Source organism: Pieris napi, chromosome 16 (assembly GCF_905475465.1).
Source record: "Pieris napi chromosome 16, ilPieNapi1.2, whole genome shotgun sequence".
NCBI lineage: Eukaryota > Metazoa > Arthropoda > Insecta > Lepidoptera > Pieridae > Pieris > Pieris napi.
In genome coordinates, this window is record NC_062249.1 from 7,067,706 (window position 1) to 7,092,632 (window position 24,927).

General features: G+C 32.9%; 1 protein-coding gene across 3 annotated transcripts in view; it reads left to right on the forward strand.

The window, feature by feature from the left end:
• The first annotated feature begins 1,122 nt into the window (after window positions 1-1,122).
• LOC125057405 (klaroid protein-like) overlaps window positions 1,123-24,927 on the forward strand; it is a 32,795-nt gene continuing 8,990 nt past the window's right edge. Inside the window, exons 1-6 of one of the 3 annotated variants that reach the window (XM_047661082.1) lie at window positions 1,123-1,648; window positions 3,205-3,382; window positions 18,056-18,159; window positions 19,438-19,593; window positions 22,964-23,159; window positions 24,020-24,209. In XM_047661082.1, the coding sequence (XP_047517038.1) occupies window positions 1,491-1,648; window positions 3,205-3,382; window positions 18,056-18,159; window positions 19,438-19,593; window positions 22,964-23,159; window positions 24,020-24,209 (982 nt within the window). In that variant the 5' untranslated portion in view covers window positions 1,123-1,490. Of the gene's footprint in view, window positions 1,649-3,204; window positions 3,383-18,055; window positions 18,160-19,037; window positions 19,163-19,437; window positions 19,594-20,419; window positions 20,573-22,963; window positions 23,160-24,019; window positions 24,210-24,927 lie in introns of those variants that run through there. The other 2 variants (XM_047661083.1, XM_047661084.1) reach the window with 2 other exon arrangements.

Here is a 24,927-nt window from a genome sequence, read left to right on the forward strand (position 1 = left end):
CCCAAAACACTTTTTTTATTTGGATTTGGATTGTATGTAACAAATATGATCGCGATCCAAATTTATGGGTTTTGACTAAATTTAACACTTATTAGGGGCCGATTTGTGATGTTAAGTTTACCTCTCTAATTTGACTTATTTGAAATGTCAAATTTTAATATTGAAATTACGATTACGTATTATTACGGATCGAGACGATGTATTACGTTCTACCAAATCGGATCGACTTTAATCTTTAATTTCGTGCTCCGTAATCTGTGGTCCTAGCAGCGGTGTTGCAAATTACTCGTTAACCAATTTCCACTTATAATATCATTTAACGTGTCTCTAGTATATTCTTTAAAAAAAATTGCGTACAAAGTACACGTCTTGTCAGAAGTCAGAAGTGAAACTTCTTTGTAAATTAATTATTACTAAGGTAAAAGCCCCAATAGATGATCGTGTACCACTATATGATCATTCCATATTTTTGTATATATCTACATTTTTTCACACTGTATAGGTACGTGCTAATGATAATATAAATAAATAAAGAATCTGCGTTTACTGCACAAGACGTTATGTGACAGAATTGCCATATAAAATTCTAATATGTAACTACTAAACGAATACCCACAAAACATACCCTCATGTGCCTTAAGTTTCACTTCAAAAAGTAGGATGAAAATCAATTGTAAAACACAACTTTCGAAATTCGAGAAAAAATATTCTTTTAGATTGTTGTTTTTCTATATGAAGATTCTAATCTAGAAACTGCTAAAATAATTGTTTCTGGCTTCCCACTTTCCAGAGTAAGACAAAGATTCACTAAGGTTTATTCTGTAAAATAAAGACTGTTCATAATTTACTTTTCTTAAACTATTGTCCCAAAAATAGAGCTAAGTAAACTTATTTAATGTTTTTACAATAACTGTGTGCGATTGTACGATTATTAAGTTAAAAAACATATATTCAAGATCGATATTAAAAAATATTATAATTAGATAATCTAGCATAATATAAATATATAAAAATTTGTTACTATATATTTTATAATAAAATTATTATTAAAAAAATCGCAAATACATTCAGAATATTGACCTGGCAACATTATTGTATAACCCATTTCATGCGTCGTCATTTTCATTTCAATTGCGAAATTTTTTAATTCCGTCATACAAGCGCGGCCGTCAGTTGGCTTGTGTTTTGTGTATATTTTGTTTAAAAACTATTTGACAAATGGCAAAATACTTTAATTTTAACAATTAGATGTTAATATTATATTATGTATACATAAGAATTATGTAATATTATTTATGAAAAAGTTAATACTGTGATGTGTTATGTTTTGGCGGCATTACTATTAAGCTACCGAAATAGATCTCCTTGTGTTATAATATATAAATGTTCTAGTGCATAAATAAATGCTCCAGTAAAATTCAAGGTTTCTCATAAGAAATATGTTGAAGTGGTTTCTGCGTTTATAGTGATTTTTAACCAGTGGCCTAATAATGGAGAATCCGACCGTTAGTGAATTGCGGTCAAGGTCCCGGTCTAAGACACCCTTCCTAAGATCGAGCTGTGATCGTGAAAGCTGCGTAGAAAGTGAGGAGCATACACATCTAAAAACAGGACGCAGAACGCCTATTAAAAGAAGCACACCTATCAAGTAATTATTGCTTATATTTTATTTCTTACCATCTCTGTTAAAGCTAATATCAAATCTACTATTAAAATTATTCAATAATATTTTTAATAGTATTTATTTTCAATATGTTATACTTAACTAATGTGTATTATATAAAAATATAAACAAATACATTTCCTCAACTGATAAGGAGTTGTTATCAATTACAATCAACATGTATGACTAATATCTAATAAGTCATATTCACATAAACTAATATTTCTATCATAGATGTAGATTTTTTTACATTAATTCATATCAACACAAGTCCAACAAGTATATGAAGTCAGTTAAAAACTTGTTGCTTAAACCCTTTTGTTGGTACTTGATGATGACAGAATCACTAAAATAAATAAAAATCTACAGCATATGTTAAAATTTCGTAAGGTTATTTACCACAATGATGTCATAAACATTGAAGGCCAATGTAAGGCCATTCATGGTGTAATACTTGTATTTTGGTACTATCTGTAAAGACTTGTTTATCTAAAAGATTAAACAACAAATAAATGGATGAAGTTTCTTATTCTAAGAGTTAGATTATTAGTGTTATCATTATTGATTAGATTTTCAATTAATCAACAATTTTAGTAGATAAAGTGTAATTAACGCAGGATTTGAATTTAATTCATGTGTTAGAATAACCACCTTAAATCTAGAGAAAAGCAAGTCGAGAATAATTTATACATATGTGACATAATTTTTATAATTCTTTTAAAATATATAATGGAAGTTAAATACAGTGTAAGCTCTATATAGCAATGCTGAAGGGAATGCATATTTTTTGTCATTATTGAGAGGAGTCATGACCAAATATTTTTGTATAGAAAACAACCAAACCAACCAAAGTCAAATTAATTCACAGAGTTCCATTTTATATAAAATGATGTTACTCTGCAATTTAATAATTGTGTTAAATGTAGTTTAATTTGTTTTGTTGAGTTTGCCTTTAAGTATATCATTTAAAGAGGTATTGTTATTCAGCAGGTTAATTTGTCGCTGATAAGCTGTTATCAAAGCTAATTATACTTTCATTGCCATTTTGCATACAGCATTGGCATTTACATTTAAATTAAATGACTGTTTATGTTGAAATAAATTTGCAAGTTGGATGTTTATTTGATAAAAGTAGTTTGGAGAAATGTTACTAACTAGTAGCTATTTACCTCCTAAAATTGTAATTTCATTTATTTAATACAGATATATGTTCATAATAATAGCAGTAATACTTTATTAGTATATATGCATGCAAATAACTAATTCTGTAGTAAATTAATTACTGTGGTCTTCTCTGCTTTGTAACCAAAAGTAATCAAATCAACCAAAGCATAAAGTATTTTGCTTAGAATCATACCCTACTATTCATACATATAGGACTTTTCAAATTATTAACAAAACTGTTCTGAATAGTTGTGTTGCTATACTTTTTTGTTTTGCTGATGAATGAATACTAGCAAATAATAATCTATGTTATACAAACATAAGCCATGGCAACCAGCTGTCTGAAAGTAGCATTTTATCCAAGTGATTGTTTATAGGCAGCTACAGCCCCCAACAAAAAAAGGCAGCATAGAAACAGTGCAAGAACAAGATGAAACCCCACCAGCCCATCGCACAAGGCAGTCTAATAAAACGGAAAAACTCATCAAGACATCAGACTATTCTTCTGAAGAGAGTCTGGATAGACTTAAGGCCCATAAAAAAGAGATTTATCAGGTAATTGAATTTATTTATACCGAAAGAAATTAACCAAACTTAGGAAATGCTGCCAATTTTTTTTTTAACTTTTGCTTTGAATATGCCAAAACTTGTATCTGATATGAGCTATGTTGATAGAGTCTACACAGTTCAGTGGATCCATAGCTTAATAGAACACAAATTAAATATGAGAATTGATGGACCAATTTTGATTGATACCATTAGACTAACTAAATTACTTGTCAAAAATTTCATAGTAGTACATGCTCAAAAAAAACAATACCACATAATCTAATAATACTTTTGTCACATTAACAATATATATTTATAACTAAATTCATAATACCAATCTGTTTTATTATCATTTCTCTTATTCTTCAAGAAAATTAACACGAAAGTGTCGAGTTATATTGAAAACATAACTAGGTCGTTTACTCAGCAAAAATTGTAACAAAACAAAATTAAACAAGCAGGTGCTTTAATAGCATCTGGTAACTTGATATACTATTCAAGGTTAATGTCAATAAAACTGCATATTATTCGCCGATGTCCTTATAAGTCGTAGATGTGAATTCATTGAGTCGTTAATACTATAATTTACCTCTTAGCGTGCTTAGTATAATATAATATGTGTTGGCTAAGTAGCTTTTAAACTATTTTTTTTTTTGTTTAAAGACAATTCACACCAATTGACCTAGTCCCATGCTAAGCTGGTGAAGCTTGTGTTATGGGTACTAGGCAACGGATATACATACATATTATAGATATATATACATATAAATACATATTTAAACACCCAAGACCTAAGAACAACACCAAATGCTCATCCACATCGATGTTCGCCTCAGCCGGGGATCGAACCCGGGACCCATGGATTCGCAGTCAGGGGTACTAACCACTATTACTACACTACACTAGTACTACTACTACTACTATTAACACATGCTCGGCAAGAAAAGCATAGTGAGCAAACCGACATGTCAGACACAGGCTCAAGCCAATGAAATAGACGGTAAAATGTGTCCTAGCCTACGCCCCATTGGGTTACGGATCTTCATACACAGTATTGTAAATAAGTCTCGATAAATATTTACGAATTACGGTCCGTATTTAACGATTGTTGTGTAACTAAGCTAATGTGTATGTATAGAACGGTTTTGTTACGGTTCTCATAGACAAGCTGAAGTGCGTAGAATATTAATTACATTCAATGCCCTAAGGATAGAAATATGTGTTCGCAGGCTTTAGTTTTGGAATGAAAAATGTGTTTTTTCTGTTGTTGGATACGAGTTTTAGACAGTTATCTAAGCTACTTGTCGAGTCAAAACAATTTCTTAATTTAAAAAGTTACGATAATAAACGATCTTTAAATAGTTACATGAAAATATGTAATTTTTAATAAAACATATCTTCAAATATTCTACAAAACCGTTCCACAACTGAGCCTTTTTCAAGGCAGTTTTTGCCGAGCACCACCACTTTGTGGAACCAGCTGCCCACTGAAGTATTTCCGAACCAATTTGACTTAGTCTTTAAAAAAAAAGAGCGTACCAATTCTTAAAAAGCCGGCAATGCACTCGCGAGCCCTCTGGCATTGAGAGTGTCCATGGGCGGCGGTATCACTTAACATCAGATGAGCCTCCTGCCCGTTTGCCCCGTGATCTATTAAAAAAAAAACGACAATCCATGCATATAACCGCATTATTATTGTTGTAACGTAAACTATCATTTTTAGTTTGAAATAGCTTTCACTTCAAGTTATGTAAAGTAAAATCAAACAATATCTCCATAACAATTATGCTTTACCATAAATATCAATTCAGATATTGAATCTAACAGACGCCCACTAACAAATTTGCTTACTTAAAAACCCAATTAAATGAAAGTGACCCTTATAAGTTACCCATTTAAGTCCAAATCGTATTTGTGGTCTGATAACGAGTGTGTTATTTCATATTCAATCTAAACTAACCATGTGGTTAAGAAATCGGTCGTACTTAAGAGTTAAGGGATTCAACCGCTTTCAGTAAGAGTATTATTATTGGCAGCTGTAATATCCTTTCCTATCTACAGCAGATATTTTCGATTGTCATCTGTTTCTTCAAATGTAAAAAGTAATGCTACTAAATAATATTTTCAGTGTGAGGTGGCCTTCAATCACCTTTGTTCGAATTTAAATTACTTAGCTTCAACGGATATTGGAATTGTAATCAATTATACTCTTATCTATTGGTTTTTGTTTGTGTAGATAATAGATCACATTTTAAACATTCAAACACTTTTTACTTTTACTTTTAAACTAGTAAACGTTCGGGAAATATTTTTCAAAATATGTCAAAACTAGAGTAAATTAGCTCAGGTCAAGGTACGATTTTGAAACACGTTCTTAGATATCTTTGACGGGAAGTTTGGCTTTAGTTTTCTTTTTTTGTTTGATGCTCAGTTGGTTAAAGCAGGTCTAGATTTTCAGGGGATTTTGTTTGTATTCATAGAAGAATAAGTAGCCATACTCAGTAATGAATATATTAACACTAGATATTTTGCGTATAGCAGGCAGGAAAATATGTGCAGGAAAAGACCGAATATAGCTTCGATCTCCCACTCGGGTTATTTTTAAATCACTCGGCCGCATATGGACATTATTTCTAAGCAACAGTTGAGTGTAGTCGCAGTTTTATAGTGAATTTTTGATCATTACCAAACTGTACGAATCTTGACCCAGTTTTATTTTTACTTGAAGGATCAAAGGTACGTCAGTTGCTATAGTGATGAGTGAAGGAAAGCGCACGCTTTTAGTCGATATGTTTCGGTACAAGGTCGGTTTTGTATAGCATTAGTGATTCCTGTGAATCGGGTGGGACTTGTTTGTGTAATTAAATACATTTAGTAGCAATTATGACCATTGGAATTTAGTTTCAATATGTTTGTGCATTCTTTAAAGGTGACTGTTAGACTATGTATTTGAATTTTTTATAGTTTTTTGTAGCCACAACGCAGTAGATTGATAGCCGCACTGAGACTTGTTCATTATCTCTTATGAATTAATTATTACAATTATAGACATGACATAAAATAATGTATATGACTATAGCCATATACTTATTTCTGTAGATGATACATATGTAGCACAATGTAACTTAAGCTAAGGATTAGATAATTAATTAACTTTAATACTTCAACTTTTAATATGACTACTTAAACCTTCAGTAAATAACCCTTAACTCTTAACGAACGATTATAAATTGAGCGCAATTTTTTTACAGGAAACACATTTCAATTTCGATTTAAAAACATACTATGCGTACTACTTTATTGCTTTATATTATTAACTATTATAAATGCACTCTTTGTTTCATATAAAACTAATATTTAAATGTCTAATACTTATAAAAATATTTAGTTCAGTGTTATATAAACGAAGCAAGACGACATAATATTAGCTATAATGTTGAACAAGATCGTTGCACTCTGGTTTAGAAAGGTTACCATAGATCACAATGTAACTTGACAACTACTACAGCCAAACTACAGCCATGCCTCTGCGGTTAAAATATCGAATGGACAATAATTTATCGTTATTGTATATTCTACTTATACCTCAAAAGATTTCGTAACAGATATTGCATCAAAACCACATAGTTTTATGAGTTTTTAACACTGTGTGTCGAAATTTCACTAACGGGCGATGAAATTTTTTATAAACATTTTGTCTAGTTTGTAGTATGTGAACAATGCATACTCTTGATGGTTGATGTGGCATGTAACGGTTCCTGGGAAACCGTTGAAATAAAAGTCATTGTTTTGGGATAAGAGATGTACAGAAGATCACATATAAAGTAAAATTATATATAACGCCCGACTATAGAACTTTATTTGATTAATAATAATAATAATAAAATATTTATTTGTTTTCTCTCACACAAAAAAAATACAGACACAAAATACAAATTTCAGCATTAACAGGCAAAATCTGTGTGAGAGACTGGCGACTGTACTAGGATACCTGTATTACAGATTGCCAGTCCCTCCGCATCCGGACCGAATGGAATTTAAGTAGGTACATCAATTTGATCGAGAAACTATTACAAATATTACAAATATACTCACATTTAAGTGGGTGTATGTGATGGTGCATGTATGGTTTAGTGTATGTAAGTGTTAATGTATGTATGTGTTAGTGAATTTATGACTTAGTGTATATATGTCTTAGTGAAGCATATATGAGCATGGGTGATAGTGTACCTATGTACTCGTATACATAACGTGTTAGTGTTAGGTATTAGCTGAGGACTACTAACAACTTCTCAGTCCCCTCGTAGTCTAGATTTTTAAGCCATTTGACTGTAGCTTTTTTACACTCATATTTAGTAAGCGGATATATGTTGATCAACCTGTTTATCTTGTTATATAGGTGACAGCCCATAAAACCAAAAAACCTTCCTGAGAAAGCTGTGGACCAACGGGTATCTGAGGTGCAGACTTTATATTTGCATCGTTTGTTGTCATTCAAAGAAGGATCATAGCGAGTTATGGAGTGTTGTTTGAGCACAGTGTTCAGTATAAATAGTTGACGAACACTCAACACGTCAGATAAAAGATATAGATCTTTGGTAGGGTAAAAAAATGGTTTAGAATAACTTACTTTCAATAACGCACGCTGAGCCCTCTCCAGTTTTATAAGATTAGTTTTACAAGCCCCTCCCCAGACAGTAACACAATAGCTTAAAACGGATTGGCAGAGGGATTGATAAACCACTTTAATTATCGATTTTTCAGCAATATTACGGAGATTCTTAAAGGTGAAGATAAGTTTCCGAGTTCGCGATAGTAGCAGGTCAATGTGGTAGTTAAAATTTAGCGTGCTATCAACAACGACACCTAAATACTTAGTATTGTTGGCAACAAAGATCTTTTGACAGTCACAAGAATCAGTATCAGAACATACATGAGCAGTTAAACCAAGGTTAGTACTAGAACCAGGAGTTTTTATATAGAACGGTATACATTTAGTTTTATTGACATTGATAGTTAGGGCATTCATTCTGAGCCATTTGTTAACAACGTCGAATCCTCTTTGAGCAATGTCGACAGTATCTTTCCAGCTATCACCATGAAACACAAGTGCAGTATCATCTGCAAATGTTATTATTTTACCATTTTGTAACTGGAGGTCACAAAGATCATTGATAAATGCCAGAAACAGTGTCGGACCTAAAACACTACCCTGTGGCACACCATAGCGTATCGGCAAATCGTCACTAACAATGTTGCCCACCCTTACTCTTTGCTGTCTATCACTCAAGTAGCTTTCAAATAGTTTAAGCTGCAAACCACGAATACCCAAAGCCTCCAATTTATCCAGCAGAATAGGACCAGCGACCGCGTCAAAAGCTTTTGCAATGTCCAAAAATACAGCTAAAATTTTATTTTTCTTATCTAGTTTTGTAACAATATGATCAGTTAATTGATGAACTGCGTCGCTTGTTGATGAACCCGGTCTGAATCCAAACTGCGAGCTGGAGAGTAGGTTATTACTTTCTAAATAATCGATGAGGCGTTTGTTTATCAATTTCTCAATGATTTTGGATAGCGTAGATAGTTTAGAAATAGGTCGGTAGTTACCGACACAATCTCTATTACCACCTTTATAAACCGGAATTACTTCAGCTAGCTTGAATAGGTCCGGAAAGATCCCTGTAGAAAGAATCAAATTAAATATATATGTAAGTGGAGGGACTAAGATTTCATGATAACGTTTGAGAAAGGCTCCAGAAATATTATCTCTGCCCGCAGCACCGTCCTTCTTCAGTTGCAAGATAAGAGATTGAACTTCAACTTCATCAGTAGGTAGCATGACGAATGAGGACAGTGTAGGATTGATTGATGGTTTTTTATAAGAGCTATTAGAATATGCTTTTTCGGCAATATCTTTCCCGATAGAAACGAAATATTTATTAATGTTGTTGACTGAGACCATCGGGTCCAGTGGAGAGACCAATTCAAGTGCAGTGCTAGTTGTATTGTTAGAGTAGGTTAGTTGTTTGATAGTGTCCCAGAGAACTTTTGTATTAGTCTTAGCAGCTTTAAGTAGGCGGTTGCTCTCATAAGTATTTTTAATATTTTTTAAAAGTGAGTTGCAAAAATTTCTATACCTCTTGTAAGTTAACGTTAATATTTCGTTACTGGGATTTTTTCTTGATTTTTGATGTAGTTTGTCACGATGCTTTACACATCTTAGTAGACCTGCAGTCATCCAAGGCCTCTTGATCCTTTTACGATTTGGGATGGTTAAAGTTTTCGTATTTGCTTTAATTACAGTGTCAAGCGCAGTCAGAAGAAATGCTGTTGCATCATTGGGATCAGTCATTTTATATACAAGGCTTAGATTTAAGTTCTTCATAGCATCGTCCAAAGACGGGTAATCAATCTTTTTCAGAGAAGAGTATTTGTCAGTCGTAGTGCTACGTTCAAGTTTCAGAATTAAAGTGTCGTGATCCGTGACTGAGGTTTCAGCAACATAACAAAAGACGCGATAAGAACATTTTAGTATTACATGGTCAAGACAAGTCCTGCCATGAGTTGGAAATATGTGGGCTGGCAATAAACCGTGAGAAGCCAACATATTCAAATACGTTGAAGAATTAACATCCTTATTGTTATCCAATATATCAATATTGATATCACCTATCAGAACTTTATGAGTACTACTAATCTCAGAAAGAAGTTTGTCAAGAGATACCAAAAACCGTTGAACATCTTTGTAACCAGGTGGTCTATATACTGCAATTAGTGTTACATTATCCTCAAGGTTAATCAGTAGACAGTTGGCATCACAAAGGTCAGGCTCGGATATAACTAATTTCACATGTTTTTTGTAAAATACTACAACTCCTTCATTCTGTGTGAAGTTTTTCTCGGTTAGAGCAGAGTTGTATCCCTCAAGAGATGGTAAGTTACGATTATTATGCAGCCAACATTCCGTTAAGATTATTAAGTCCCAATCAGTCCTGGATCTAAACAATAAGGTTTGAAAATCAGAAAAGTTACGATTTATACTACGAATGTTTTGATGGATAATTTTTAGACACTTATTCGGGCAGTTCATAAGTCTCTGGCAGTCCTCTATGTCACAAAGAGAAGATTGTGCAACATCAAGTTTATCGATATCATTTATAATTGCATTAGTTTTATCGAATTTTATTTATTGAGTCCGCAACTATGGTAAGACAAAAAGGCACGCGGTACAGCACAACCCTACGAGGATTCCACAATCCCGGGGACAACGCCACACAAATGAGACCAACACAATACACATACACACGGCACGAAAACAGACTGAGATTGTTGTTAACAGTTACATTCTTTCTATGAGTACACTTTGTATACTTACTACTACTTTGTATACTTTGTATACTATAAAACTTCATGCTAGGTACAGATGCAATAATAAAATTCATACAATGACACTGTATAATAAACAATTTGAATTTATTGACACTAATGTCATCATTAGTTATAATTACTTTTTGACAAAAGATAACTATTATCTTTGTAATTATTATATTGGACAAGTAGCAAATTCGCTATCATATTGTATTTTAAACGAAGCCAAATGTTTGGCTAACCAATCTGCTCCTATTGAGCAGATAGATAATAGTACCTTTTCTCAAGATACCTTGGAATTTGTTCCAAGTAATTATTTAAATTAGATTTTAAGACAAAAGAGGTGATCTCTGGCAATAGTTCTAGTCATAGTTGTTTATTAGGAGATCCATCAAACTCCTTAAATGTCAATAATAAAATCAATAATAAGCATATTTTAAATTTAGCACATCAGAATATTCAGGGTTTGATGGGTAAAGAATTGGAGTTGGAGTTGTTCATGAACTGCAATAAGATTGATATCTTATGTATTACTGAACATTGGTTAAAGGACCACCAGTTCATGTTTAGCTTCAACAATCATCTGGTAGCCAGCTCGTTCAGCAGAGTTAATTTAATACGTGGAGGCTCTTTAATTATTGCTCGGAATAATCTTAAATTTAAAGAACGTACCGACATAGTGAGCCTGTCTGTTGAGCGAGTTGCTGAGATAGCATGTATTGAGCTTGAGCAGTTCATTGTATTGAGTGTATACAGGCCCCCTAGTACTTTATACGATACTTTTGAAAAAATCCTAGAAGATGTATTAATAAAAATATCTAATACTAATAAAACAGTTGCCGTCTGTGGAGACTTTAATATTAACTTATTAGATAAATCTAGTATTGTTAATAGATTTTTAATCTTATTGAAATCATATAATTTATATAATATTTTCCTTGAGCCAACTAGAATAACTGCCACCAGTGCCACTTGTATTGACAATGTTTTTACAAATGTGAAGCCAACTTTCTACTCAATTATTAATCTGTTAGATTCAGATCACTGTGGCCAGTTGGTTTCATTTACTAGAGACATTGTTAAAGCAAATCGAAAAAATGTTAATTTTGTTCCAGTAACCAGTTATCGTTTAGAACTTTTTAAAAATAATTTAAATGAAAAACTGCCTGGTTTGCCTTATCACAATAACCCTGACCAAGCTTACTCTTCATTATTTAACATGATTAATTCTCAGTTTAAGAAGGTTTTTACATCTAGATCAGTTTCTGTTAGTGATCGAGTTTTGTTTAGTGACTGGGCAACACCAGGTATTTTTAAAAGCAGAATAAGATTATTTGAATTATATAATGAAAGGAACCATGATCATAGTGAAAGGTTTAGGGAGTATGTTAAAAATTACTCTAAGACTTTTAAGAGAGCCTGTGCTGCCGCAAAATCTTTACACATTAAAAACAAAATACGATCTTCTGCAAACAAAATTAAAACTACTTGGAATATTATTAATTCTGAAATAGGAAGAACCACAGTCAAGAATAATGATTTTCATCTTAAAATTAATGATATAGATGTTAGGGCGGATTTGGAGGTGGCAACCGAGTTTGAATCTTTTTTCACTAATATTCCTGTATTAACAACTCAAACTTTGTTGTCATCTTCCGGCTCCGCATACAACATACTTAAAGACTGTGTCGCAGAATGTGGGACAAGTTTTGAATTTACAGTTGTTAGTGCTAAGGACATTCTAGATGCATTTAAAGATTTGGAAGTAAAAAAGTCCACCGATCTTTGGGGGTTGTCAGTTCAAATAATATCCTCAATAATTGAATGTATTTCCCCATTTCTGGCAATTGTGTTCAACTCTTGTGTCGCATCTGGTGTGTTTCCGGACTTAATGAAGTTAAGCAAGGTGATTCCACTCTTCAAATCTGGTAGTACAACCGATCCTACGAATTTTCGCCCTATCTCAATTTTGCCTACACTGAGCAAAATTTTTGAGAAAATAATTTTAAAGCAAATGCTAAAGCATTTTAACAGACAGAATCTTTTTCACTCCAAACAATTTGGATTTACTAAGGGTCGGTCTACTGCTGATGCAGGTGTGGAACTACTCAAAAATGTATTCGAGGCTTGGGAGAATTCACAGGATGCTTTAGGCATATTCTGTGACTTGTCCAAAGCTTTTGACTGTGTTTGCCATGACACACTTATCAAGAAACTACACCACTATGGCATTAGAAATAAGGCTCTTAGACTTCTCAGTTCATATTTAGACAATAGAATACAAAGTGTAGATATTAATGGCAAACAATCAAAAGGATCTGTGGTAACTATGGGTGTTCCGCAGGGTTCAATTCTAGGTCCTTTCTTATTCCTTATCTATATCAATGATTTACCTTTTTGTGTAAGGGATGATCACAAAATCCTATTATTTGCGGATGACACTTCGCTTGTTTTTAAAGTTAAGCGTCAACTTGAAAATTTTGACCAAGTTAATTTGGCACTATCTAAGGTTGTCCATTGGTTTAATGTTAATAATCTGCTTTTGAACTCAAGTAAAACTAAATTAATAAAATTTTCTACGCCTAATGTGAGGCAGTTAAGCACCAATGTACAACTGAATGGAGTAGAGTTGGACCCTGTTGAGTCAACTGTTTTTCTTGGCATTACTGTTGACGCCAAACTACAGTGGGGCCCACACATTAACAAATTGTCTGGAAGGCTCAGTTCAGCTGCTTATGCTGTAAGGAAAATTAGACAAATTACTGATGTGGATACTGCCAGAATTGTTTATTTCAGTTATTTTCATAGCTTGATGACGTACGGCATTCTCCTTTGGGGAAACTGTGCGGATATTAATACAATCTTCTTATTACAAAAAAGGGCTGTCCGCGCTATATATAAGTTAGGTCCTAGAGTTTCTCTCCGAGAGAAATTCAAAGAGATAAACATTCTGACTGTAACTTCACAATATATTTTTGAAAATTTACTTTATGTTTACAAAAACGAACCGGATTTTGTCAAATTGTCTGATCTTCACTCTCGAAATACTAGGAACAAAAATAATTTAACAGTTCATGCTACTCGCCTTCATAGAATAAGCAACTCGTTCATGGGTCAATGTATACGCTTTTACAATAAACTTCCTATGGATGTTCGTAAACTTCCCCTTAAGAAATTTAAATTTTTTATTAAATCAAAATTATTAACTAAAGGATATTACAGGATATCCGATTATTTAAATGATAGAAACGCCTGGGATTGAGCTGCTCGCTTATACAGCTATCGCTTGTGTTTTTGTAAGCTGTCTTTCACTTCCTTTTTTTTTTTTTTTGCATGTTGTACATATTTACAATCTGACATGTCTTGTGCTTTTGCATATGCATTTTATTTTATTCTATTGACATGTTTGTGCTTAGTGCATATTCATTTTTTTACATTTTTTTTTTTTCTATATTACTGACATGTTTTGTGCTTTTGCATACAATATTTTACACTTTGACATGCCAAGTGAATAATGATTATATTTCGATTATATTTTTCAATTTCATTATTTTTTCCTTGCTTTAAGGTACACCTTAAAAATACATTTTGTATCCATTGTAAGTGTAAACATTATGCGGGTATATCATAAACTCTTTTGCTTGATTTATAATTTGATACATTTTAGTCTATAGTTATTTTGGGCTGGCGATCTGAGTGAGTTGTTGCCCCACATATTTTTATGGTGCCACTGGCGGTATTGTTGTGTACCGGGTTGTGCAGCTCCCTTAAAAATGGTTGAGCTGCATGAGCTATTCGGGGCATGCTAGCCGTCTGCTGGCACAGGCTTGCTCAGATCGATCTGGTTCTTTCTTCCAAAGACCAGTCCAGTAAATACTCTGCATTTGTTTACACCAATTTATTAATTTATTATTGTATTATCTGGATTATAAAAGAGACTAAGACCCCCGAGTTTGTTTCGACATTTCTTCTCAGGGCAGTCAGTTAGGAAATGTCGACTTCATCTAGTTTAGGATGACATTGTAAAAGTGATTTATATAGTCCTACTTGCAAGAATAAACTATTTCATTTCATTTCATTTCATATATTGAGTGCAAGTGATGTATAATTTCAGTGAGTGTGTGAATATAGGTTAAAATAAGTGTAAGAGCAAATACAAATTCAAACGAAAATACATTATAGACTAAACGAGAACTTAATGTGAAAAAATTGACTAAGGTAATTTTATTACTAGCAAGACTAAAGTAAATCAATAGAAATAAATAACAATATACAGTTAATTGGCAATATAGGTTAATGAGAAAGCAGTTACATGCAATGAGTCATGATTCCTTTGCCAGCTGAGATAAGCATTTTTCTGATTGGATTAAAATCGGTCTACCAGTCGAATCCTTACGCAAAAGTATTCTTCCATTTGAATGCCAGCACGAGTAGTTATGTTTCTTGGCAAATTGACGGGTTTCAAACATAAGTTTTCTTTGAGATGGACCTAGATGTTCGTCAATGTAAAGTGGAGTCTTTATTCCTGGCAAACCGATAGTATGAGTATTGAGCTTCTCAGAAACCGGCCTTCCTTTGTTAAAGTTTCGCAGCTTAGTCAATAAATCATTTTTAGCATTAACACTCGTAAATTCAACAACAACAGGTCTTGATACTCCTGGTCTACCCGGCAGCCGATACAAGTCACGTACATCACTCCTATTTATATCGACATCCACAGCTTTGCCGATGACAGAAAGGGTCGAGAGTAAGTTGTCAAACTTTTCGTTTTCAGAAATCGGGATATTGCGAATCTCCAGAGTTGCATCTCTTGTACGAAACTGTATATCCTGGATATGCGATTCTAAGTTTTTTATGGCATTATTATTATTTTTTTGGTTAGTTTCAATTTCCTTTACTCTGTCATTGGTCTCCTCCTGAAACTTGTTAATAAATTCTATTCCTTTTTCTATTTCTGAGTTAGACTTCTTTATTTCCTGGAATTCAGTTTTTATATTGGATAATTCAGAAAATAATTTGTTTAAGGTGTCATTTAGAGTGGACTTCCATTCACGTAGGTTTCGTTCTTGATCCTCTCTCCATTCAGAAAGCATTTTCAGGACATCCGCTCTTAAGTCGCTACTTTCGGAACTAGAATGAGCATTCGGGGAAGAGGTCTCCATTCGTTGTCGCTTGGAGCGCGTTGTTATATTGGTGTCACCCTTGGCAATACAGCCCGCACTCGTCATCGGAGACTTCGAAAGATCAGACTCCGATCGGGAACAAGACATCACAGAAGTGTTACGAGGGGGTGAGCGTTGGATATTGGGCATATCTTCAATGAACCCAGAGTTCAATATCGCAAAGCAACAATAGACAATCGCACCAGTTGATCGTAGCAGGTATAACAGCTTTGTAGTACCGTAGCAAATCACAAGCGTCGTAGTCTAACTTACGTCATTAGCCGAATATGATGTAGAATTTCGACTCGCCGGCACTCAACCGTTTGGTGTAATGGCAAACAACAGCGCTCACTTCACAGCTTATCCAAGAAGAGGCACGGGTTCAAAACCACAAAACTCCAAATAGTTCAATTTAGTATTTTAATTTAAGATTTAAATTTCTCACAAAACTCAACACAGTGGACACGTCCAAGCGCTTCCGCGGTCCGGAGGGGAGAGGGAGGCTATTTACTAGCTGACCCGACAAACGTCGTTTTGCCATGAATATTATTTCTAGGAAACATTTTTTTAGTTCAATAAAAATAACTATCTACTATAATAAAAAAATAGGGGTGTATCGTAGAGGGGTGACAATTAAGGGTTGTATGTATTTTTGTATGCTGTTGCTTAAAAAAATAAGAACAAAAAGTTTTGTCTAAAAAATAAAATTTAAAAATTAGGGGTGTGACCACCCTAATTTTGGGCTGAAAAATAGATGTTGTCCGATTCTCAGGGTGAGATCTATAGTGCGCACTTGGACTTTGCTCAGACTTTACTTACGAAAAACACTAAGGTTAAACTATGATTTAGTATATTTATAGACATTTTAACGGTGAGATTAAGCTAAGCTCAAGCTAAGACAGAAATTGATGTTTCATTTCATGCAATACCTTCTTTATTATCCTTTAAAAAAGTAAAGAATGGTTGTAGTTAAGTCTGAGCAAAGTCTAAGTGCGCACTATAGATCTCACCCTCAGACTTACTGAATATGCATAGAAAATTTCATAAGAATCGGTCGAGCCGTTTCGGAGGAGTATGGGAACGAACATTGTGACACGATAATTTTATATATTAGATTTTTATTGGATTAAATCCTTCTTGCAACATATGTTGACTTTGTCAATGAATGAATTACTATAACCGTATACTTAACATTCCTGAGTGGGTTGGTATCTACGGTAAATATTTACCAACGCTTATGCTACCTCAATTAATACGAAAGATCTTATGTTTTTTTTATCTTTATAGACCAAGGCAAAAATGTTCGTTTGTAGCTTGTATTCTTATATACAAAAACAAATTACATATATATATAATTTTTTCTAATATGTAGATTGGAAACAAACCTTTAATACTAAGTTATACATTGCATTCAACACTTGAACGTAATTAACTTCCTCTTGTAATCTATTAATACACATCCTTAATCGCTACCATTATGCTGGGTGTATGCTTTTTGTACCAGAGATTATAGATATTTGAAAATATTTTTCTTATTAGCTTGGTTTATACTTAAAACTCTCGTCAGTTTCTACTTTTAAGTGTAAAAGTGGAACTGTCAAACGGACTGAAAAATCGTTAATATTCAACATCAAGTATTGTTATATAAATTAATATAAAAATCGATTTTGAAATAAATTCATGTGAATATTTTACGATTCGACCTAAGTATCTTTAAGCTATTTCTACGTAGCGTACTACAGACATATCTTACTGAATAATGGACACCCGTTTTTATTAAATGAGTCATCGTCACACAAGAGCGCAGTTCAAACAAGAAATTGACCGTTATAAATGACATCACCGAAGCGAAGTGTTTGCTTCGCATTTTTTTCCCGCGAATTTTAGCATGTTTAATCATTTTTTAAAATAATTATTAGATGATTGAAATATAAAGCTTCAAGCATCAATAGGAAACTTAAATTTTTACTTAATTATTTTAGTATTTTTATACAAGTACAGTTCCAAAACATCTAAGTGTTTAATTTTATTCTTGTTGCTATTAATACAATAAATAAATCATTGACATTAAAACTATCTTTTGGATATCCCGCTGAACATTAATATATTTTAGTATGTAATTCTGATATCTGTATTATGTTAACAGAACGAAATCAACAGCCAGTATGAGAGTGTTTCAAGTTCACGTCACTACAGAACGCTCGCTGACGTCACCCTTAGCCCCATATCGCATAATCTGACGCATGACAGGTGAGCATAGTACGCACGTGTTAAAGATCACACTTCAAAATAGATGAATTCTTAGTGTTCCAGAGAAAAGCCGGGTAAGAATCCTGGTGATGCAGATTCGGCTTGTTTGCCTCCTGATAAAAAAGGATGGAACAGTCTGTAAGCACCGCGAGATTGTTGTGTGAAACATGTCACACATTCTATATCTGAAAATCTTTGATTTTCACAAATGTGCGGAAGCCCACGACGGAACTGTTTCTAAAAATACTTTCATCCTTATTGATCTTTTTCGTGTTTAATACGAGAAAAAAGAAAGCTTCTATGGAAGTTTGGAATCGAACAGTTGATTTATGAACTTGGAGATTCAATAGGTAACAATGGTTTTCAGGCACAGAGGGCTCATTTATTTTAAATATTTCATGTAAAAGTAGAAATGTGTCTATGTCACCGTAACAACCTCAACGAACTGCTTACAATTTAACGTATTATTATTCGGTAGTTATATGAAATTGTTGGGAAGTAAAATTAATCTGTAATTGACCAAAGAAGTTTGAATGATAACTAAGTTAGTGTAGTATAATCTACCGAATAATAATACGTTAAATTGTAAGCAGTACGCTGAGGTTCACAATCTTTCGACAGTTTATAATCTCGCGAGATAGATTACAATCTAACGGTGTTTACAATTTTACGTTAACATCTACACGTATCAATGAAGTAGCCCTTGAATGATCTATATTTATCCAAAACTGGCATGGCCTTTCCATTGATCAATATTCGAAAAAAAGGGTAGCTAAAAATATAATTTCATACATCTGCCTTCAACCATCAACAAATTCTTGTACCGCAGCTGCCAAAAGTCCAAGGGTGTCCACCGAAACTGGTTTTTCATCAGACATAAACATCTTATTTCACACAACAATGGGTAGCAGACTAACGTTGTTGACAATCGAGTTGCATTTAAAAAATAAATTTCCTTTGCCAAGACTTTTATTAATTTGTTGGCATAATTCCAATTTACTATGTGAGTACAATCTGGCGAGGTGTTTCAAATGACACACCTCATACCAGTTGCCTCTATCACATTAATTACATTACAAAACCATGACGCGCATTACTTATTATTAGAAATTGATCGAGTGTTATCACCAACGGAAATAATAAATTGTAAATTTATAAGCTTAGGAATGTAGGTTCCTAAAGTTCTCAATTAACAATAAATAGTGCCTGATGGTTCGCTCTTCTCATTATATATATGAAAATATTGACAATATTTGTTTATATTTCTATGTTTTCTAGGTCGTACCGTATTGGAAGTCCTACCTACAGTGCCTGTTCAACAGACAGCTCCTTCGCAGAACAAGCATTGGCCGACGCTAGTGCTCTCTTAGATAAGGAACCGAACCACGAGCATCTACCTTATCGGCTTTATAAAATGGCGGGAGAGTACTGGAAGTGAGTATTATCTCAAACTTTGCTATAAGCAAAGCCTCGGAGTCGTTTATTTCTTCAATTCGAATATATATATGGGGTTATACGTCTTAGTTGTCCTATGTTCTATTAACTAACTCAAATAGAATATAAATATTATCACATCATCATACATTTGACTAATGACTTATTTAGCAGACAATATAGTCATTAATGTGTTACATATTGGGGTTGCACCACCACTATGTGGCAGCTATCCACTGAAGTATTTGTACCAATTCCGACTTAGCGTCGGTCAAGAAAAGAGCGTACCAATTCGTAAAAGACCGTCTACACACTCGCGAGAACCCTCTGGCATTGAGTGTCCGTGGGCTATATTACTTAACATCAGGTGGGCCTTTTGCCCATTTCCCCCTGTTCTATAAAAAAATATGTATACTTTGAAAGCCTGCTTATTTCCATCAAAAAAGCATTATAATGTCTGCCCGTATTTCCTTATCTTAATTTAAATACGACACCGTACTTTTCTACATACGAGTGGAATATAGCATTTTTTATATACGTAACAATTAAACCTAACTAACATACATTTTTACAATATTGTTTAGTTTTATCTTATTAAAATATGCAATTAAATACCCACATAATACGCAGTACTCAATATTACTATCTACCTTCCGAAACGATTTGTTTGGCCGGTATTTTTACCCGACACGTTATGCGTTTGCGCATTTTGCGTTACCAATTGACCCACAAGAGTATTTTTCCACAAATAGACTTCCTTTGTTCTACTAACGTAATGAAAATGAAATCAAATATTTTGGGGGTAGATTAAAAATTTAAAGACGTATTTTAGTTGAACAGCCGATGTGAACGATGGTAGTGAAAAAGATATTAAAATCGTTAAAATTTCAGTGAATTTTCTATTAAGTTAAAATTAATGCATAATGGAAATAGTTAAAGAGTTAGATGTGGAAGTTATTGAGAAAACTGTGACGTTTGGGTAAATATTTGTTTAAATTATTTATTTTAAACTTAAAAAAAAACCTTTGTTATTGGTCGTCAATATAATAATTTTATAAAGAAAACATTTGAATTAAGTCAAATAAAACAAAAACAAGATTTATCTTGATTTTATTAATAGATAGGAAAACTCAAACGGAATACAGGACCCTGTACATAAGATTTATTTTTCCCTGATGAGGCCAAAACATAATCCGTTCATTGTAATTGGTGTTATAAATGCTATTACAAATAATAAGTATAATATAATAATTTCAAATGATTATATTACCACCAGCACCGATTAGTTAGTAGTACGCAGCTAAATGCTTTTGTACAAAGGAATAAATTCATTGTGTAACTTAATTTTTACGTGTGTGCAAAAAAAAAACATTATAGCAAAGAGTTCGCCTAATATATAAAAAGTGTAACAACAACAAAGTGAACTTTTCAATTATTTTTCTTTGCAAGTCTATATGAATGATCAGTCAAGAGATGTTTAAATAATGTATGTACAGCCGTGTAATATAGAACTACCCGCATAACAGATATTGTATGATCGAATACATATAATTTACAACATAAAATAACGTGTAAGCCTTATTATCCTTAACGATAGAACTCTGGTTAAAGAAATAAATTATAAAGTTGAGTTGGGTTTTAAATGTCGTCGCACGAATTTGATGATACTAATTATGCAGGAGTCTCGGGGGACCTTTATTTTTGCTGCCGGAAACGAGTCTAAGTATTTAAAAAAAAATTTAAAGTTTACAAAAAATCTATAAATCACAATAAATCTGAAAATAATCGCAAGAAATCAGTGTCTAGTATGTATGTAAAGCAAGTTTAAAAAAATGCAAATAAAATAACGCACATTCACGTGAAAATAATGAAACGAAAAAAGTAACGGATTTCTAACGGAAATTTTGCACTGTAAGACTATTCTAGCAAAATCCACGGATTCCAATGAAGGTCCCCCAAAACTCCTGCATATTTAGTATCATCAAATTCGTGCGACGACATTTAAAACTGTTTTCAAAAAGTTTATGGACTATCATATACTAATATTATAAATAAGAATTTTGTATTTTATATATGTATTTGTTACAAATAAACTGCAACTCGTATTTTAAAATATTGTTGACCGTTAGAATACGTCACACATAGGCTATGGCTCAGGGATGCTGGGTGAAACCACATTTGTTTCTAAAATATTAAAATAAATGCGTATATATTTCAAAGCAATTTTACATTTATTTTATCAAAATAATACTAAGAAATTGTCGAATGGGTTCGCACCTTTATGTAGTGACAAAACTGTTTTACTTGTTCTAAATCGGGAGTTGGAAATGCCGAGTGGTAAGAATAACGTCGAGTCGTGCCTAACGTAACTTTGATCGCTTATTGTGCTCACGTAAACAATAATTGTGCAAGTAGAATTTAATAGTTCTCACGGTGTGAAGTGAAATTTTGAATTGACACTTTCGTGCATAAACTGAAACACTTTACAGAGGTGATTGTTCTTAGAAATATTGTGTATATTTTGACTATAAAAGTTAGGTTAAGATAGTGTAAATAGTTAAGCATTGTTTTCATATAAACAATAATCTACGAGTTTCAATATCAGTTTAATTTCAAGTAAAATTAGATTTTTTAACATTTGATCCAACGGTGAAGGAAAACATCGTGAGGAAACCGACATGTTTTAGACCCAAAAAGTCGACGGCATGTGCATTGGAGGCTGATCACCTACTTTCCTATTAGATTTAAAAATGATCATGAAACAGATTCAGAAAATTGAGGCCAAGACCTAAAGAGGTTGTAGCGCCACTGATTAATTTAATTTTTACAAGATAGATAAAACAATAATTAAGAAACTGTTTTTAAAGAAAAAAGCTTTTACCGGATTAAAGTTATGTATTATTATAAATTTACAATTATTTGACATAATTTTAAATTTATCCGACGTTTCGCGTGCTTTACAGCGTGCGTGGTCACGGTGACTGAAGACAAAAGATGTTGAATGTCAAAAAGTATCACAGCTGCAGAGAAAGTTTCATTATCTGTCAAATAATTGTAAATTTATAATAATACATAACTTTAATCCGGTAAAAGCTTTTTTCTTTAAATGTGTAAAGGTTATGTTAATCAAAGACAATACTATAAGAAACTGTTTTATTATTCCTTCCGAACGGATGGGTAAACAGCTATTGTCCCAGGTTCCGAGCGGTTAAATAAAGAAATTGGAGTGTATTATAAAGAAAGAAGCATGCTAAAAATAATAAATAGATCAAAAAGGATAAGATAGTATGATTTGTGAAGACTTGAAAACGAAATGTAGGAATCGCTTAACCAAAGACAATATTTTTATTTTTAACTTTACGAATTTCAGTAAATACCCCAAAACGGACTACACATATTCCCCAATGTCTCGGGACCGCGTGGAGCTGGCTCCGGGGCAAGTGGCTGTCCCGAATATGTCTCGTCGCTCTCTGTCCCAATTCCGGGTTCAAGGTCCAAATACAGTGGACGAACCTGACCAGTTTGTGTCCACTTGGACAAGTACAACTACGAGGAAACGTTTCACGGTAGGTCTTATACACTTTTTACTAGAATATGGTTTTAAATTTTCTTCTTGGTTTTGGTTATTGATCTTTGCCGAGACAAAGCGTTTCAAGTATTAAACATTGAATTCATTAATTGTTACTGAAATCCCCGATTAAGGTGTAACAAAAAACGCAACATAATCGGTCCATTCGTTTAGGTGATTCGATGGCATAGACACGTCAAACTTTAACATGTATAAGGTATGTTTTAAGTAAGGGGCTAATAAATAAAAATAATTAATGACTTAGATTCAGAAATTGTCTAATGTCATGTAATAAATTCTGTAGAAGAATCTAGACAGATAACTACGAGTATATGTAGTCTAGAATCTAGATCGACTTTGGGATGGATTTTGAGAAAGCAACTTAAAAATTAATTCCTCGCGCTAAAAGTTAAACAGTCAGGAGGCTCACCTTACTTGAGCTTGAGGCTTGAGTGATACCATAGACACTCTCCTAAGTCAGGTAAGTTCGAGTATTGGACAGCTGGTTCTACATAGAGGTGGTGTGCCGCAAAAAATGTTTTAAAAAACGCTCAGTTGTGGAACGACAGAAGTCGGGATGGAATTTCATATTCTATCTTGACGAAGTCATAAATATTCAAATGAACAAATTCTTTATTTTATTGAAATTTAAACAAAAATCTGAATATTAAGTTTTATTCTTATTACTGGCTAATAGTGTTTGATCTTTGGAAGGGTGAATAAAGCCTGGAAATATGGACAGACACAATTTTAATTTAACGATTTGAGTTTCTCAAAGCGAACGGTATATTATTAGTATAGAAATTAAATTAACGATTTTTTAAATAATATATAGAAATTTAATTATTTTCATTACAGACGGTAGAGAGTTCTGATGATGAGAGCCCGTACATTCATAACGGTTATGGTGCGAGAGAGGAAAAATGGTGGTTTACTCAACTATTGGCAACAATACTAACTACGATCCGTACAAGCACTCGTAACGCCTATAGGAAGGTGGTTGGCCCGTCACATAGATATCCTTATACTGACAGGAGGCCCGCTAAAGGTAATTAAAGAAAATTAAATAAATGGTCAAAATTATGAATTAAAAATATAGTAGTGGTAGACATTTTGGGTTATTTTTTAGGCCGTTTTATTTATTATATTATCTTAATGTTAAACTTATAAAAATACATATTTATAATATCCATTATTATATTAAATTATTCGTTCGTAATTTTTATATATTCTGAAGTGTAACAACATGTTTTTGGCGTAAAACTTTATGGATGACGTCGTGACGTCATTAAATCTCGTTGTTAACAAGGGTTAAGTCAAACAGTATACACATTGTAATAAGCATATTTAAATATTAAAAAATACACACTTTATTTAAATCAGAAAATCGTGTAAAATACATATAAGGAAATAGGAGAAAACGAATGGAAGAACCAACATGGATAGTATGGACTCAATACAACAAAAAATTAACCCAAACAATAAAATTTCAAAAACTAACCAAGACTGGAAACTAACGCCCATTTGATATGTATATTGTTAATAGTATGGAATTAAAGTGGCGTTAATATTATTATTTTATTACCACAAATACAATAATAATGATTTATTAAACTTTCTTTTAGTAATATATACTAATATAAGTATATTAGTTAGAGTAAAGACTTTAGAAGAGGTTCAAGCACACAGGCGCTAATTAAATATGTTGGTGCTCACTAGATACTACAGATGACCCCAGAGCTGGACGTTGATCGAATAAGTATCAC